The sequence below is a fragment of the Salvia hispanica genome, chromosome 5 (genome assembly GCF_023119035.1).
Source record: "Salvia hispanica cultivar TCC Black 2014 chromosome 5, UniMelb_Shisp_WGS_1.0, whole genome shotgun sequence".
Lineage (NCBI taxonomy): Eukaryota > Viridiplantae > Streptophyta > Magnoliopsida > Lamiales > Lamiaceae > Salvia > Salvia hispanica.
The window spans coordinates 12,374,245-12,391,625 of NC_062969.1; the positions used below are offsets into that span (position 1 = coordinate 12,374,245).

The window sequence follows — 17,381 nt, forward strand, 5'->3', positions numbered from 1 at the left end:
ATTTTTTTTAATGCAATTAATAAATTTTCCCGTATATGTCTCGTAAATTTAATTCCGCAATTTAATCGTAAATTTAATTTCGTAAATGTAGTTATTTTTTAATTATTTTTATTGCGGATGGCCTATGGCTGGCCTAAATCAAATGTGGCAGGTGGATTTTTAGTGCTATTGATGTGGTAGGAAGAGAGAGTGGCTGACCTATTTCTATTGTGGATGCTCTTACGCTACTAACTGACGTAGCAAGAAGATAGAGTGGCTGGCCTATTTCTATTGTGGATGCTCTTATAGTACTAACGTGATTTTTGTGGAAACAAATTAAAAATAATGAGTGGCAAAACTGAATTGGTAAATGGTTTATTCTTTGGAATGCGTGAAGCTGCATGGTAAACGACAACAATTCCAGTTGAATATCTTTGGACTTTGGCCTGAATAAGTCGGTAGTGTAATTAAAACTTTTTAAAAACTCCATCCATCAAAGCAGCAATATCTTATTTACTGTTACCTATTTGATGGTTCTACTAAAGATTTACAGCCATTTATGGCATTTTACGAGTCATTTATATTACAGTATATTTTTTTTGGGTTAAATAACTTTTGAAATTGCATATTTCATTCCATGTTAATTGAGTTATTTTATTTTCTACATTCATTTTAAAAATATGATAATAAATAGTAAAAATAGAGATAGAGTAAAGTAAGTGGCATCATAAGGTGGATAATAGTCTTATCTACATTATTCTCTCACTTACTTTACTTTTTCTCTACTTTAACTATTTTTATCATTTTTAAAAAACGAGTGCAGAAAATGAAATGACTTGACTACGGCGGAACGGAGGGAGTATTACATGTCAATGTTTCACAATTATTCTACTACTATGTTTTATCGATGCTTTCATATATTTATGGATATCAAAAGCATATCAAAGTTCAAACTGAGTAAACAATTTCTTATATGTCCATTTTTTTTTTTATATTTGTGATTGTTTTATGTTTATTATCCAACCAACAAATAATAATCACGTCCACATATTGACATATACACACAACTTTCAGTTTTTCTATTTTTTTTTACCATAATTTCAATTCTTCTGCAATTAATATCTACATGGGTGCTTGTAAGGTCAAAATAATGAAATGAATAATAAATCTAACCGACATAGTTGGATGTTTACTCTATTTTAGTTAGGAAATGATTACCGCACCTTGTTGTTTTATCTTGTTATAATGAAACTAGTTCACTAAAAATTGAAAATCAAATGACAAGCTCAAAAGAATTGAAAAATACATGTGGCTTGAACTGCTCCAACTTTTCGATCCATTGCAATTCACTCCACATCTCTTGCAATTTAAATTATGTATTTAGATGAGACATCCTAGTATATATTTCTTCCACCAAAAATTAATAGTTGCAAAATAACGTCCTTGTTATAGATGATAGCGAGAGGGGTAACAATTGGTTCTAATTGAACTATTATAAAATTTCCTATAATCTATTTAAGTCCGACAAAAGATCAAATATCATTAAATCCTTGTCAAATAATATATGGTCCTAAATGTCTATTTTCCTTTCCGATTACATTAACTCTGCGCAGATGTACGGTACATCAAGCACGGACGGACATACTACTACTCACATTATTAAAGCTATGACAATTCACCAATTATTTAGGTGAGGGTGGTACAAGTTTTAAATTTAAATTTTTAGAACTATTACTTTAACTTATTTCTTGTTTCTAGTTAAAAATTAAAATAAAAGGTAAAAGAGTTCAAATAATAGTTGTTACAAGTTTCAAATGTAAATTTTGGAATGTATATATATTTTTATACAACTTCTTTTGTAATTTGGAGAGAGAGATTTATAAAGATTTTGTCATACTAGTAGAGTAGTAGGTATTTAAAATCTTGTTACAATGGCTTTCATTTTTTTTAGTGCCAAACGTGAGAAATAGTAGTAATTTAATTTGCTTAGTCAATGCGTTAATTGTAACCAAAGTTTAAAAATATATAAATTCTAGCCATTTTATGTAAAAATAGACTATATCACTCTTAATGAAATTGAAAAAAAAACTTGCTCATGCAATAATCAAATGTTCACATGATTATTTCAGATGAATGATATCGCGTGAATATATATTCATGAAAAATCCAAATATAATCCGATCGAATGGATTGAACAATTATATATCGCACAAATTTTTGACATTTGCATGACAACATGTATTATTTCCAAATTTGACGCAAGCAAAGTCCAGAATTAATATAAATATATGACTATTTTATAATTTTAGTCTAAAACGTTATATTTAGTACCTTATGTATCTAATTTATGAAATTGGTGTGTTTTTTTTGTCGGAATCGTAAAAACTAACGGTCAACACATCTTTGACCGATTTAGTATATAGCATTAACTGATTATTTTGTTTTTATATTTGAAAAATGAAAATTTTGAGTTGATCTATTATATATATCCACACCACCAAATGTCATTCTCTCTCATTTTAAATTTATGTATGGGTCTTGAATATTTCTAACTTTATGAGTTATAGTCTTAAACATTTGCTTGGCCTTTATTCAGTCACGCTTTCTGCAAAATCAATGAATTAGCCAATCACTGAAATCTCAATAACCATTAAAATGAGATTATTATCAACTAATATAAGACAATATTACAACACACATTCATAATATAGGACAAAAAAAATGACCACTACTTTTCAAAATTAGAGATGACTTCAAAATAGGACCATAAACACTTTCCACGAATATAAAATAAAATGAAAATCAAGTCCAACTAACCTTCGTTATATTTAATTATTGCATGACTTTTACTGTTTTTGAACGACATCCTCCTCACAAGAGAGACGGATGTCGCGTGTGTTACGCCGGGGGAGCAATAAAACTAGAGCGCGGACTCTCATCTCATGGAGAAACAAAATTGTAAAATAATCATTTGTTTAGAACTAATTTTGAACTTTAGTTTACTATGCCATTTAAAGAAGAATGTATACTAAAAATCAATTATATTAAAGTTTTGGTATATTATTCCACCATTTATTTATTAAAGTAAATGTGTGAGAAATAAAAATTCTAGAAGAATATGAAAACCCTTTTCCCACTTATTTGCCTATAAAATCCCATCCAACAAACTCAGTAATGAGCACAAACTCTGCTTCACTCTACTCCACCACCCTCACTCCCACCATGGAATCCCTCAAACAACCCCTCTTCTCTCTCCTCTTTCTCTCCCTCCTCACTCTTCACATCTCAGGTAACTTCTCCCTCACCTCCAGATCCAAATCCTCCGACCGAAATCCGCCACAATTTCTAATTTATAATTCTAATTTTTTGAATTGATTTTGGCAGCTACAACAATGACGCTGTACAACAAATGCAGCCACCCTGTCTGGCCTGGGATCCAGCCTGGCAGCGGCTCTCCGGTGCTGGCCAAGGGCGGATTCAAGCTGCCTCCGGGGAAATCGTACGCGCTCCAGCTCCCCGCCGGCTGGTCCGGCCGCGTCTGGGGCCGCCACGGCTGCTCCTTCGACGCCGCCGGCCGCGGCCGCTGCGCCACCGGCGACTGCGGCGGATCTCTCTACTGCAACGGCCTCGGCGGAACCCCTCCCGCGACGCTGGCTGAGATTACCCTCGGGAACGAGCAGGATTTCTATGACGTCAGCCTCGTCGACGGCTACAATCTGGCCATCTCCATCACTCCCTTCCGCGGCAAAGGTATGATTTCAAATCGAATTCAATCTTCAATTTGCTGCACTTAAATGCGCTTCAGATTATACCTTTAGAATGTGTGCTTTTATTAATTGGGGCCATCTCATTCCCTATTTTAAATTGTGTTTCCAGATTTGTTTGCGTCTACACTGTTAAAAAGGGCTTAATTATGATTTTTTAATTATTAATCCCCTAATGATTTTTATTATGAATTTTTAGTCAACTAAAGCTGACATGTCTAGTGTTTTCTAATTACAACTTTTTAAGGTTTTACTGTTTTCATAGTTTTTCAATTGAATTTTCCACAAACTCTGCGCAATGTAACATATACTACTAAGTACTACTTATATTTGTATCCCTATTAAGTTTGAGCTAAAAATTGGAATTGGATGTCAAAGTTTATAATTTAACAATAATTCATTATAGCTTCTACCAAGTTTAATCACAGTCTGAATATATTTTACACGGCACTTTATATAATTAATTAATTTTCTAGCTGCTGTCACTGACTTTTCATTGTCGTCAAAGGGGATCTAAGTTTGGATCCGAAAAATTATTTATTGGTTATTAATAAGTCGAAGTGAATCTGAAAATTGATCCAAACTTTTGATGCAAAAGTGTAATCAGCGCTTTTATAATTAAACGAAATGCAAGAAAGCATATTTAGGTGTTTTAATGTGGTTTAGTTTTTAATTAATTCAAGAAGCTTTTGAATGCATAAAAGAAGAATATGATGTGATATTTAACTCCTTTTCTTGTAATATGACAGCAAAAATGTTTCTTGAATGTGATAGGGTCCATGGATAGGTCACTATTCAATAGTTTTACTTTCAAGTTTCAATGCTTTTCTTGAGTTGCGGATGCCACATTTGAAATCCTATTTATCTCAACTTATTCCTTTTTCGTGCATTGCCTTTTTCTCTCTCTTACTTTTTCACACGATTTAACATTTCAGAAGTTTGTAATTTCAATGGCATTATCTTGCAAAAAGCTGTCTTCACACATTCGAGTTCAACAATATCTGCCTGCCTCACTAGTTGAATTTTTTATAGTCTTTACTCCTCTTACATAATGTAAAAAGTGTAGCATGTTTTCCCTATCTTGATATATAGCTATTGCTTTGCTTCACATTGATTTGGTAAAGATCTGGTGTCTTGGATATAAGGTGTTTAAAGGAGATGATGTGTTCAATTCTAAATTCTGATAGTGATCACAAATCATACTACAGGCAAATGCAGCTACGCCGGGTGTGTGAGCGACCTAAACATGATGTGCCCGGTCGGTCTACAGGTCCGTTCTCACGATAAGAAGAGGGTAGTGGCGTGCAAGAGCGCGTGCTTCGCCTTCAACTCGCCCAGGTACTGCTGCACAGGGAGCTTCGGGAACCCTCAGACGTGCAAGCCCACGGCCTATTCTCGGATCTTCAAGACCGCTTGCCCCAAGGCCTACTCGTATGCCTACGACGACCCCACCAGCATCGCCACTTGCACCGGCGGCAACTATTTGCTCACTTTCTGCGCCCACCATTAGACATATCTCCCATTTATGCAGCACTATATTATTATTATTATCATAGTTAGCTAGCTAGTACTACTAAGTATGTTGTGACAATTGATGGATTTGGACAATGGAATTTTGTTGGTATTCTATTCATGGCATGTTGAATTTAGGTCATTCCTTGTTTTAATAGGCAATGCATTGGAATGGGAATCAATTTAGGTCACTACATATTGCACTATATTTTACTTTGTATTTTATGGGCCATGCTTGAACTAAAGTTTCTTTGGATCCATTTCTTTGCCATGTGACTGAGATCGTGTTTCTGAAAAGTCAGATGAAAAATCTTTTTAACTTCTGCTAATTTTCAGTCATCTAATGTCTTTTGTGGGTTTATTTTATTTTCTCAACTAAACTTGACAAAGTATTAACTGCTCCTTCCTTAATCTGAGATTCTTTTTTGTAGTAGGTTGTAGTGAAGTGATTCTTTAAACAAAGGTAAAATTGTATATCAAACACAAACAAATATATTCATAATAAATCAATCAACCTTGTTCAATAAGCGCAACATCGACTAGTTTGTTTAGTGGCAGACACTTCATCGATACATATGATTTCCTTGTTCCCACTTAGTGTTTCAACATTAATAGTATCAGTTTTTTGATCACTTGGTTTAGTGTTTAGGGCCTTATGAGAAGTGAGGGCATAGATCTTATTGATCATTTGCAAAAATGCTTCTTCCACGTTTAAATTCTCCTTGGCTGAAGTTTCCATGAAGGAGAGGTCCTCAAGTTGGGCTAGGCTTTGACCATCTTCCAAGCTGACCTCTCGGGAGTGGGCGAGGTCGGACTTGTTTCCGACCAGCACTACCACCATCTCACGGCTACCAAACTCCCTCAACTCCGTCAACCACTTCCTTAGGCTCTCGAATGTCGACCTCCTCGTTGTGTCATAAACGAGAAGGGCACCCATTGCCCCGCGGTAGTATGAGCTCGTGATGGCTCGGAATCTGAAATATCATCACATTGTAGTTATGAAATCTAAGGCAAATGTGTAACAGTGAGAGTGAAACCAATGTTGAACCAAGCCTATACATAATTGGGAGTTTAGGTAAGCCCATGAAAGTGATTTATTGTGTTTATGCGCAATTGAGCCCATTACTGATATAAGTAAGCCCATGAAAGTGATTAATTGGATTTGTATTCGTCGTATTGTGTTTTATGCATGATTGGGCCCATGCTCTCTCTCTCTCATCATTTAATTCATATTGGATTATTATTAGGGATATTGACATCTAATTTCACGAAACTTTAAAAAAATTGAGTTTTTCCCACAAACTTTAAAATTGGCAAATAATATCACAAATTTTACCCCGTGTTTGTTTTTTCCTACGAATGAAAAAATTCCCACAAATAATATTATGATACCATTTTTTTTTCGTAATTTCTCCACAACAATTTTGAAAATTTCAAGTTTTTCAATTTTTGTAGATAGTTTTTCTTGAAGCACACCCTCCAAAATTGTTCTTCAATCTATTAAAATAACATGAATTTTTTCATTCGTGGAAAAAAAAACACGGGATAAAGTTCGTGATATTATTTGCCAATTTTAAAGTTCGTGGAAAAAACTCAACTTTTTGAAAATTTTATGATATTAGATGTCAATATCGCTTATTATTACTAGACCACATACATAAATATATCTAAGTATCTAAAACAAAAGAGCAGCTATGCAATCCTTCTTCAAATTGGGAATGCCCTGTTTCAATCAATTTACTTAATTTAATTCCATAAAACGACTTAAACAAATACTACCATCCTCCTCTAGGGAGGGACCCCAGTCACCTTTATCTCCTAGGGACTACTTTTTTAAGTTGATACTTTGACATATCAATTTTAAGTTTTTAACTATTTTAGTAGTAGCACATAATTTGAAAAAAAAGGACATACTATAATTCAACCGGCAGAGTTTCTTTGGATTAAATTGTAAATTGGAATTGGAACTCTGAAACTTTCTAAAATAAATTGGGGGATGTCTGTCTTAATCGATACATATCATTTGGAGGTTAGAATTGGAGTCATGCTGCAATAGGGGTCAAATTAATAATTCCGACTTAAATTAATACTAGTATATAAGTATGCATTATAAATGTAAGGGTGGGAATATTTTCAAATAAATAATCAAATTTTAGGATACGATTGGGTTTCATTTTTAAAGGGAGGTTGATGGTTACATATCTTAATGATTTCTATGAAACGTTACGTACGGAACTCTCTCTCTCCCATTTTTTTTTATTTTTTTTCAAGGATTTCTAAGTGATCCAATTCCATCATAAATCTTCAGATATCAACTCAGAATCTATATCATGATTTTTAGGGAGGGATGCACTAATCAACCATCTGACTATAAATTCAATACGAACAATTTGTAATGGTTTAAATTCAATATGAACAATTTGTAAATTGTAATCAACCAACTAAATTGAATAGGATCAAAAACCATTTACCAAATTATGATTAGTTTGTGCTAATACAGTTTAGTAATTGATTCACCAAAACTCATTCACAACTAACACATAACAATATCAAACCCATCAACTCCTCCCATTTTCCATTCAAAAATCAACTCTTCCCATCATCTAATTAGATAATCCAATTTCATTTTCACAACACTAAAGTCCATATCAATGATCCATCAAAACACACACACAAAAGCAAAGTATTACCAAAATACATATATAAACATAAATTAAAAGAGGAAGAAGTGTGATTACCTTTCTTGGCCGGCGGTATCCCATATCTGAGCTTTGATGAGCTTATCGCCGATCCTAATATTCCGGTAGGCGAATTCGACTCCGATGGTCGGCTTCGACTCCAAACAAAACTCATCTCTAGCAAACCTCGACAGCAGATTGGACTTCCCCACGGCCGAGTCTCCTATTAGAACCGCCTTGAACAAATAGTCACACTCTTCGTCGAACGAACCTTCCATGATCCAATTCAAATCCAAAAATTATGTATACCTAACAAGATTTGTGTAAAGAGATCATACGCAAAAAGAAATTCGAAATATTGGTTTTATGCCATGATCATAATATGGAGAGAAGGTAAGCAAAGTTCACAAGGGAGATAGATATATTGATGAGTAGTGGCATGTGATAGCATTAAGAAAGTGACATAATTTGGTTGTTGCTTCATTATTGTTGTCAAATGGCTTTGTTGGCTTTTAATTTTTTTAATCATGGCACCACATATAATGCTTTATTTTTGGGTAAACTATCACTTTAAATTGCTAAATCACTTCCTCATTATATTTATATTCAACTATTTTAAATAATCGACTATTAACCGATTTTGTATCAATTTTGTCCTCTATCCACATGTATTTAGCTTTTTCGATTTATGATCTATAATTCGTGATTTGGAAAATTAATTTCAGAGTTTAAGCTACGATCAATTGTATGTGCTGAAATATTTTAGAGTTTAAGTTACTTTATTTCTTCTTCTTCTTTTTGTAAAGAAATTGAAAAAGTTTTGACAAACATACTTGACTTTTCTTGAAGCTAATTGAGTGCATGTCACGAGTGTCCAACCCTAATTGAGAAAAGGGATTTTTCTAGTAATTTCATATTTTTTGTGTGCTCTAGACATTGAAAATGTGTCTTCATGGACTCGAATGGTGGTATTATTACTTTATATGATGACATCCGACCAAAAACCCCATGCTTAGATAGTTAGATGTAATGTACTATAAAATTTTAATGTTTTTTTTTATGTTGTGGTCATCATATTATAATTACCAAGTTACCTACTAAGGTTGTTATTTATGATCATTAAGGAATATTGTTGAAGACTAGTCATTATAATGGGTACACAGTACACTTAATTAATCTTCTACTATTTAGTATCTACACTGTCTTTCATTAATTTTTTGTGTTTTACAAAGTATGCATACCTTGTGAATGAAAAAATATTTAATTTTAAAATATAAATTGAGAGTGATTTTTAATCATGAAACGTGAAGATTTGTGAAAAGTTGATCTTTGTTATATATCAAATCAAATTATTCAAATAATTATGAAAGGCGAATAGTTGCAATTAAATGTGCGTGCGGGTACATCTATTTAAATTAGAATTTCACCAAATTCTAATTAATAAAAATTTATTGATCCTTAATTACAATTAAATTAAGGCCGATGTATGTCTAATAAAGGAATAGGACTGCACATAAATTGTCACGATGGTGTTAGCTTAGCACCATAGGTCGTCATTTCGAATAAAGACAGGAATAGGTAGCTTAGGACAAAAGTAATAAAAAAAGATAATTACTCGTGACTCATTGCATTTGGAAATTATACCACTTGATTTGACCGATTTGTTGGCTACGAAACCAGAATCTCTATCAATGTTTTCATGGCCATGTGGTAGGTAAATCAGTAAATGAAATCATATTCAAAAATAAGAAAAACGAACAAATTTCAAAAGTGAAGAGTAAAAGTAATTAAATAAGGTTTCTTTAGATTAAGTATGATTATGCTAACCTAAGGACAATTATGTTAGTCTATAAAGAGAGGAGATAAAAAAAAAAGAGATCATTATACTACTACTCCTTATTATACTATACAACTAGATATTTTTTTTTCATTTATATAGTTATATTCAAATTTAATTATCTATATTAAGGGGCGGAGCTAGCCATTGTCTAGATGGGTCATGTGTCAATTGCCCCTCACCCCCAACAAATCCTTCTATATTTTGGTACAAATTTCTATATATATATCAACTTCTTCACTAAATGTCCCCTTATTAAAATTCATAAAATTACTATGGATATAATTTTGCCCCATGTGGCATGATGTTCTGGCTACGCCCCTGTCAGTCTGTATACCTATTTTTACTGTCAAAATTTAATATTATTATAGTTAATACATTACTTTCAATTAGATATTTCTAAAATTATATTTGAAAGACTTACGTTTTTTTTCATTTATTTTTACTCATTATTAACGATATTATATAATAGCATTACTTATTTAAATTAATATTTTTTTATTACTTTCATTCATTATTTTGAAATATTAATTATTTGTGGAGTATACTTAATGAATTTAAGAGTGATAAATGAAATAAATAAGAAAGAAAGAAAATAAAGAAAAGATATAGAGGAAGAGGATGATAGAATCATAAATAAATTGGAAGATAGTGGAGAAAAAATAGACTAATTTTAATATTTTGGGTCATCTTTCAAAATTAGACCATGAAAAGTTTTTAATAATATATTAATGTGGACTTCACAATCCACTTTCACACTACTTCCACTATATTTTTCTTTTATCTCTTACTTTAATAATTACACATTAAAATCTGTATGATTTACAAATTTGTCTATTCTTTTAGATTGGAGAGTATAACTTATATTTATAGTAGAAAGAGAGATATAAATACTTTAAATGTACTAAAATACCCTTCAATGCAAAAAAGTAAAAAAAGGTAAAAGTTAAAAAATAATGAAAAAGTACCTTAAATGAATTAAAATATTATTCATGTACGTCAAATGTAATTTATTTTCATAAAATTGATAGTATTTTTATAAAATATGGGATGAATTTGAAAATTTTGTAAAAAGAAAAAGATATGGTGATGAATTTGATAAAATTTCAAAAATCAGATATGAAGTTAATATTTTATAAAGAGTACGATAAAGTAAATCGGTTAATAGAAAATATAATTAATGAGTAGTCCTAATTTAAATAGGAATACAAAATTAAGAATGGGCGTGACACATCTGGGTCACAGCCGACACACAAAGCAATGAGAGACAAGCGTCACCTAACAAGTGAATTTAGCTACCCACAATCCACATCATCTTCTTCCTCCCAATTCACGCTATGCTGCTGAAATCCCGAGACTTTACAATTTACATGCTCCTCGCTAAAATACGCCGTGACTCAACGAAGTTGATCCCTGCGCCCCGACTAATGCTCTGAGAATTCAACGCCTCTCAATGGCTCACTGGATCTCCTCGAAGCTCAAAGCCGCTGAAACCCTACTCCAACAGGTAATCAATCAATCAATCTATCCGCATTTCTGTGTCCTTTTAATTTTAGGTTATTGAATATTTACATCCCTTGGTTTTGCGCTGTTGATTGTTATTCAGAATGTATTTCGGATCGTTATGAATCATTCTTAGCTGACAACTCATATCATACGGATCATAGACGCATTACATTATTGGCAGTTCGCCTGGCGAGGTTATTTGGTTAAATTGGGATTGGAATCATGAGAACTGGAATTTATGTAAATTGAACTGTAATTCAGTTTTATCAAAATGCCCTACATTTTGGGGATGATTCGTTTGGCTAAGATAGATTTGAATAGTGACATAATTTGTTCATGCTGAGAAGCCATACAAGTTTGGATCGATGACTATATCATTCTCAACAAGTATTTGGCTTCCTGAAAATTTAGAAACAGGCAACATTCATTTTGTTGTCAAAACTGAGAAAGGGTGTTGTGAGGAGATTGTAGTTGGCATAATATTGTAACGCACTGTTAGTAAAAAGGTGTATTTAACTTTCATTATATGATTCCAACTAAGGAACATTTTGCTGTATCAAGCAAAATGTAGAACTTACAGATTGCAGACTACTATTTCATGTCGGTATGTAGGGAAAGAACCAACACCATTTAAGAGTATATGACAATTATTCTATTGTACATCAAGATCTATTATTTTTTAATGGAAGTAGATTCTATGAGTTATAACTTCTTGAATGTCGAGTGCTTATTTCATGATACATATTTCGTATCTGTTGGATGATTTAGATCGACCAGCAAGCTGCTGACTCACTCAAAAAAAATGAAAAAGAGACGATAGATGATCCATTGGTTGTTGAAACTTCATCAAAATCTCCTGAAACTAAATCACTGATAAAGGACCAGCTGAAGAAGAAAAGCCCAGAAAATGTGCTTAGCCCAAGTATTTCTCCCAGTCACAATCGTGATTTAAGTGCATTTAGTAGAAGTAACAGTGATGTTAACAAGAATGTTGAAGCTGAGAGGTCACCGAACTTGAATTCAAAGCCAAACTTGAGTCCAGGACTAACTGATAGTGATTGGACAGAGTTACTCAGTGTGCCAGATAAAAGGCCTGTATCTGGTGCAGGAGTTACATCACAAGGTAGTAATCGGGTACCGGTAACTCGGGCCCTTAAGAAAAATGGGAAAAAGGCAGGCAATTCTGGGAAAGGACTAAATCTGTCTGTGGTAGACGGCAGGACTGAAAAGGTTGGAAATAATGAAGTTTTGAAGAGATCAAGAAAATCAAATGTTGGGTCAGAGAGTAACACTAGTGCTGATACCAATGAGAAGACGAGCATTGTTGGGGATGCAACTCCAAGAACCATAAGCTTTCAGTCCGTAAGCAGTGGAGGTGAATCCAACGAAAGAAACGATATGCTGACACCTATGTTTGGCACAACAAAATCAGGAACACTGGAGGGGGTGAATGATACTGTAGATGTAGAGAAGCTGATTTTGTTAAATGATAATGATCCCTCTTCCCAGATGACGTCGGTTTCCCTGGACAAGAAATCGGATATGGAGGTGGAACTGAATGATAGTGATAGGCCTGAAACCGCAATTAGTGGGACTATTAGTTCAAAAATTGGTCCCAGGGGTTCTAGTTCTAAAAAGAAGGTGTTACCATTACCAAGTGAGGTAGACTCTAATTCTGAGACAGATACATCATCATCAGATTCAGAGAGTGAGAGAGAAAGGGAAGAAAGAAGAAAGAGAAAGCAACAGATTCTGGCCGAGAAAGCAGCTGCAAAAGCAATCGAGGCAATTAAAGAACGAGAGAACATGGTTGCTAGGTTAGAGGGGGAGAAACAGAGTTTGGAGAAAATGTTTGAAGAGCGAGCAATACAACAAGTGCAGGAGGTACTTTGAAAGATTCCTACTTTTATTACTTGATTGGACTAGTCCTTTCCTTTTGTTGTTGTCAGACTTCTGTTGTGTACTTTTCTAGAAACTAATGCTGCTTTCTTTGTGAACAGATATCCTTCTTCTCCATACACAATAGTTTGCACAAATTCTTGTTCATGCTCTTCTCTCTGTGAAGTAGTATGAATATAATGTATAGGCTAATTGATGTAGTGAACTATGTTGCTATGAGTCTGAGATCATTGTACCAGAGCCCACAATATTCATAAATAAGCTTTTGTATAATGTGGACTTGTTTGTTAGATATTATCATATTATGAATATCGTAACTTTGCTCAGGTGCATATATCCATTTTTCTTATTGGAATAGAAGCTACTATTTTCAGTCTCATTTTGTTGACTCGACATGTCTTCCTGGATCGTTCGTAGTCTGCTTTATGACATATTACATAGATTATCAATTATCAATAACTCAGCTGGACACCTTCATCATTTTAGTTTTAAAAGCTACTCAAGTGATATTGATGAATATTTGCTTACCTTATTAATCAGTTTTACTGATTTTGTTGAGTGACTTTATCTTGTTTAACTAGGAAAATTTCTGCTGTCCATGAAGGGCTATTTCACTATTGTTTGTGGTGTTGCCGTGTTGGTGACTTGGTTCTAAGTTCTAACATCCCTTGGTTAATTTTCGAGTTTGCTCAGTTGACCTCAGCCCCTTCAAGATGTTTTCTTTAATAATTTTCTAGGCAATGATAGCGATTACTGATTTATGTTACTCCTTTATAGTTTCAATGGCTTTCTTGAATGCTACTTATCTTGAAACTTGATAGTAGGTGATAAAAATGCAAAACTGCAGATCATCTGATGTCTATTTTCAGACAATTAAACTTTTTAATCATGATATGTGATGCTCACTCTGCCCTTGGAATGTTAAAGCCTGAATTGCCTGCTTGGGGAGACTGCTAAAAAAATAAATACTATCTACCTTACGCATAAACAAATACATCTATTTTCAGTACAGTGCAAATGATTCTATTAACTTATTGTATTGTAGAAAAGTTCACCGTCAACATAATGGTCTTTTAGTATATGCTTACGGAACATTCTTCAGTAAATTTGTATTATTAGCTATGTCTTTTCAGTCTTGTGTATGTGTAATATGTTATTTTCTTTTCGAAGAGGATATTTTTTTGTTTTTAGCATTGTAAGAATCTCTTCATATGAATGCAAGTAGTAAATAGTTGAACCTTTTCAGGCTTCAGAATTACAGACTACAATGATGGAGACCATGGATGCAGTTGAGCTAGAGAAGCAGAAGCATAATAATACTCGTATGGAGGCCCTTGCACGATTAGCAAAACTTGAGGTGTTGTAATCTTACAAAAATGTACTTTGAACTTACTCTTATGGTGGTAAAGCATGGTCAGTATGCACATATATCTGCACATATGATGTGTTTGGCCGTCATACTGTCATTGTCTTTACTGAAAATATTAGTGTGTATTATTAGGTTTTTGCTTTTGTAGTAACTTTCTCTTTTGCTTGAGATTATTAAATTAGTGTGCATGTAAACATGTCATTCACATTAAGCACTTTCCTCCCAGTTTCTCTTATCTGGCATGGGAGGAGGCTGCATTGACAGTGGTTGGTTGGGGGTGGCCTGATAACCATTGTCTAATATTCTTATATGGGACTTATTTCTGGATTTCCATAGTTTCCTGCTTAAATTTCTGTTTATGATGATCTAAGTTTTATATTGCATTTGTTTTGCAGAGTCTAAATGCTGATCTTGCAAGATCTTTTGCTAATGTACAAAAAAGTCTTGAAGTAGAGGTATTTAACGCCTTTCAGTGTGATCATTTATTCTGGCTAGAATAATTTTAGTTTCTTGCCAACTTGCATTTATTTGTATTCTTTATTTTTCTGTATGTAAAAGTGTCTTGAAGACATTTAATTCATCAATATCTTGAGAAATTAAAGATACTGTGCTGGACCAGTAAAGTATCTCCAATGCTATATGGATGATAAATTTAGCCAATATGTATGCATCTTGCACTTGATGGAGTTTTGTACTGAATTTCTTGTATCTATATGTGCTGGAGTAGGCTGATCGTATAGCTGAACTTCGTCACCAAATTCAGGTGAAAGAGTCTACTCTCGAAGGTGCATTGTTGGACCCAGAGCTCTCTTTTAGTTATATTGTCCCGTATCTGCAAATTCTTATGCTTGTTCCTGATCCGTGTGCTAACCTAATCATAGTCTAGGACAGTTATTGAATTTTTGGCTGTGATGTCTTTCAGCCCCATAAAGCCCATATCCCATTTCTTCAAGATTTCTATTTTTTTCCTCCTAACATAATTGTCTTTATGTTGTTTTTGACATAAGTCATAACAAAACACTATCTAAACTTTTCTTTTCTCTTTGTAGATTTGAGAAGAGAAATATCAAATACACACCAAAATGGTGATGCCGTGAGTATCCCTGCATTTTCTGCAATATATAGACAGCAAGCTGTCTTCTAATTTAGTTTTATGCCTATGATGTTGCAGCTAAGAGCTTCAAAAGGTGCTGAGTTTGAAATGGAGATGCTTGAGGCAGAATATTCTTTCGTAACTGACAAAGTAGCAAGAATGCAAACTCAGGTATTTTTTGCAACAAGAAAATAAAGGGCAAGCCTGACATAGTTTTTTCTGAAATTCTTCTAGAAAGCACCTTTCTAGAATTTTTTTACCAAAATTCTGCCATCGGTAATGCTAAGATACAGGTTTGACAGACGTCTGTGATTTACATTTGCTGCTTATGCAAAGTACTTGTCTATAAGATGAGTATTTCCATCTTGAGTTGATACCAATAATCTTATCATATATATACAGGCCAAGACTCTGGAAATAAGCATTGAAACAACCAGAAGAGAAATAGAAGATCCTTCTGAAGTTGAAATTGAGCTCAAGCGAAGGCTTAGTCAGTTGACAGATCATTTGATTCAAAAGCAAGCTCAGGTTATTGCCTCAAACTTCATAAGCTGTTCGATTGGCAGTATGATTTTGATTTGCACGAATGCCATCTATCCGTCTGATTACATTTTTGGCGATTTATGCTGCTGACTGGATAAATGTTACCTCTATCAGGTGGAAACACTATCTTCAGAGAAGGCTATGCTACTTCTTAGGATCGAGGTAATACTACTCATCCTCAATCTAAAAACTGCATCCTGATGAACTTTCATAGCGTCTCTGAATCCTCGGATCAAACACTACAGGCCGTATCAAAATTGTTGGACGAGCAAGGGCCAGCTGATTTCCCGAGCACCTCATCTAGGGATGAACTGGACCAAGGTACATGGCACTTATCCAACTCAAAGTTCAGGTCCTTATTGAAAGGGAGAATGCAATCTGGTCAACATCAGTTTGGGTCGTTGGTTCGACAACTGGACTCACTGTTTTGCACCGGTGCTGTGTTCCTTCGAAGAAATTCAACAGCCAGAGCTTGGTCCCTTGTATACTTGGCGTGCCTCCATCTCTGGGTTGTATACATACTGATGTCGCATGCTCCGGTCACGGACGACTCTAGATCCGGTGCCGTCATCTCACTGGAGAATATTAACAACACTGGAGGAGGTGTCTGAATAATTGTGTACTTTTGCATTAATATTTTTTATCAGAAGGGATCTTGTGTATAGTTAAATGGATTTTCCCCCGACTTGATACACATTAATGTACAGAATAGAACATGTCGAGTCATTGCACCAAGGTATAGTTCTAGTGGTCACTGGGTGATGCATGGGGAGGATTTAAAAAATTGTTACTTATATTTTTTTGACTGTCATGTATTTTTGAAACGAATGCAGTATGCATTAATTTGTTCGCTATTAATTATTATCTCATTTCATTTTTACTATGTATATTAACTATTAACTATTAACTATTAAGTAGGTCTCATATCCTATTAATTCATTACTATAATAAAATTATATAGAATATAATTATTTCTCTCATTAACGTGGAATCCGATCAAATTTCATCATGTTTATATTCCAGCAATGGACCAATTTAGTTTTTTTTTTTTTTTTTTTTTTTTTGCATTATCTTTCACTAGATATAATCTGAAACAAATATTACACGAGTGAACTAATTAGGACGACTTGGAACTGGAACTTCATTTCGCCTTGGAGGATATTCGATTGTCGAAAACTGTTAAAAAGGCTTCACTTAGCCC

The 17,381-nt window shown here is 33.8% G+C and overlaps 3 protein-coding genes across 3 annotated transcripts; 2 read left to right on the forward strand and 1 right to left on the reverse strand.

Annotated features, from left to right (window-relative positions):
* Positions 1-3,140: 3,140 nt before the first annotated feature.
* On the forward strand, positions 3,141-5,397 carry LOC125188473 (thaumatin-like protein). Its single transcript, XM_048085329.1, has 3 exons — positions 3,141-3,268; positions 3,364-3,729; positions 4,952-5,397. The coding sequence occupies exons 1-3, from the start codon at positions 3,154-3,156 to the stop codon at positions 5,251-5,253; spliced, it is 783 nt and encodes a 260-aa protein (XP_047941286.1). The 5' UTR covers positions 3,141-3,153; the 3' UTR covers positions 5,254-5,397.
* A 334-nt stretch (positions 5,398-5,731) lies between these two features.
* LOC125188474 (ras-related protein RABA6b-like) lies at positions 5,732-8,393 on the reverse strand. The gene is made up of 2 exons (XM_048085330.1): positions 7,994-8,393; positions 5,732-6,229 (listed from the first exon to the last, which is right to left on the reverse strand). Exons 1-2 carry the CDS (start codon positions 8,209-8,211, stop codon positions 5,776-5,778), a joined length of 672 nt encoding a protein of 223 aa, XP_047941287.1. The 5' UTR covers positions 8,212-8,393; the 3' UTR covers positions 5,732-5,775.
* A 2,621-nt stretch (positions 8,394-11,014) lies between these two features.
* LOC125188470 (golgin candidate 2) lies at positions 11,015-17,063 on the forward strand. Its single transcript, XM_048085325.1, has 10 exons — positions 11,015-11,277; positions 12,045-13,160; positions 14,422-14,532; positions 14,940-14,999; positions 15,272-15,329; positions 15,594-15,637; positions 15,716-15,808; positions 16,040-16,165; positions 16,295-16,342; positions 16,426-17,063. Exons 1-10 carry the CDS (start codon positions 11,224-11,226, stop codon positions 16,789-16,791), a joined length of 2,076 nt encoding a protein of 691 aa, XP_047941282.1. The 5' UTR covers positions 11,015-11,223; the 3' UTR covers positions 16,792-17,063.
* Positions 17,064-17,381: the final 318 nt, after the last annotated feature.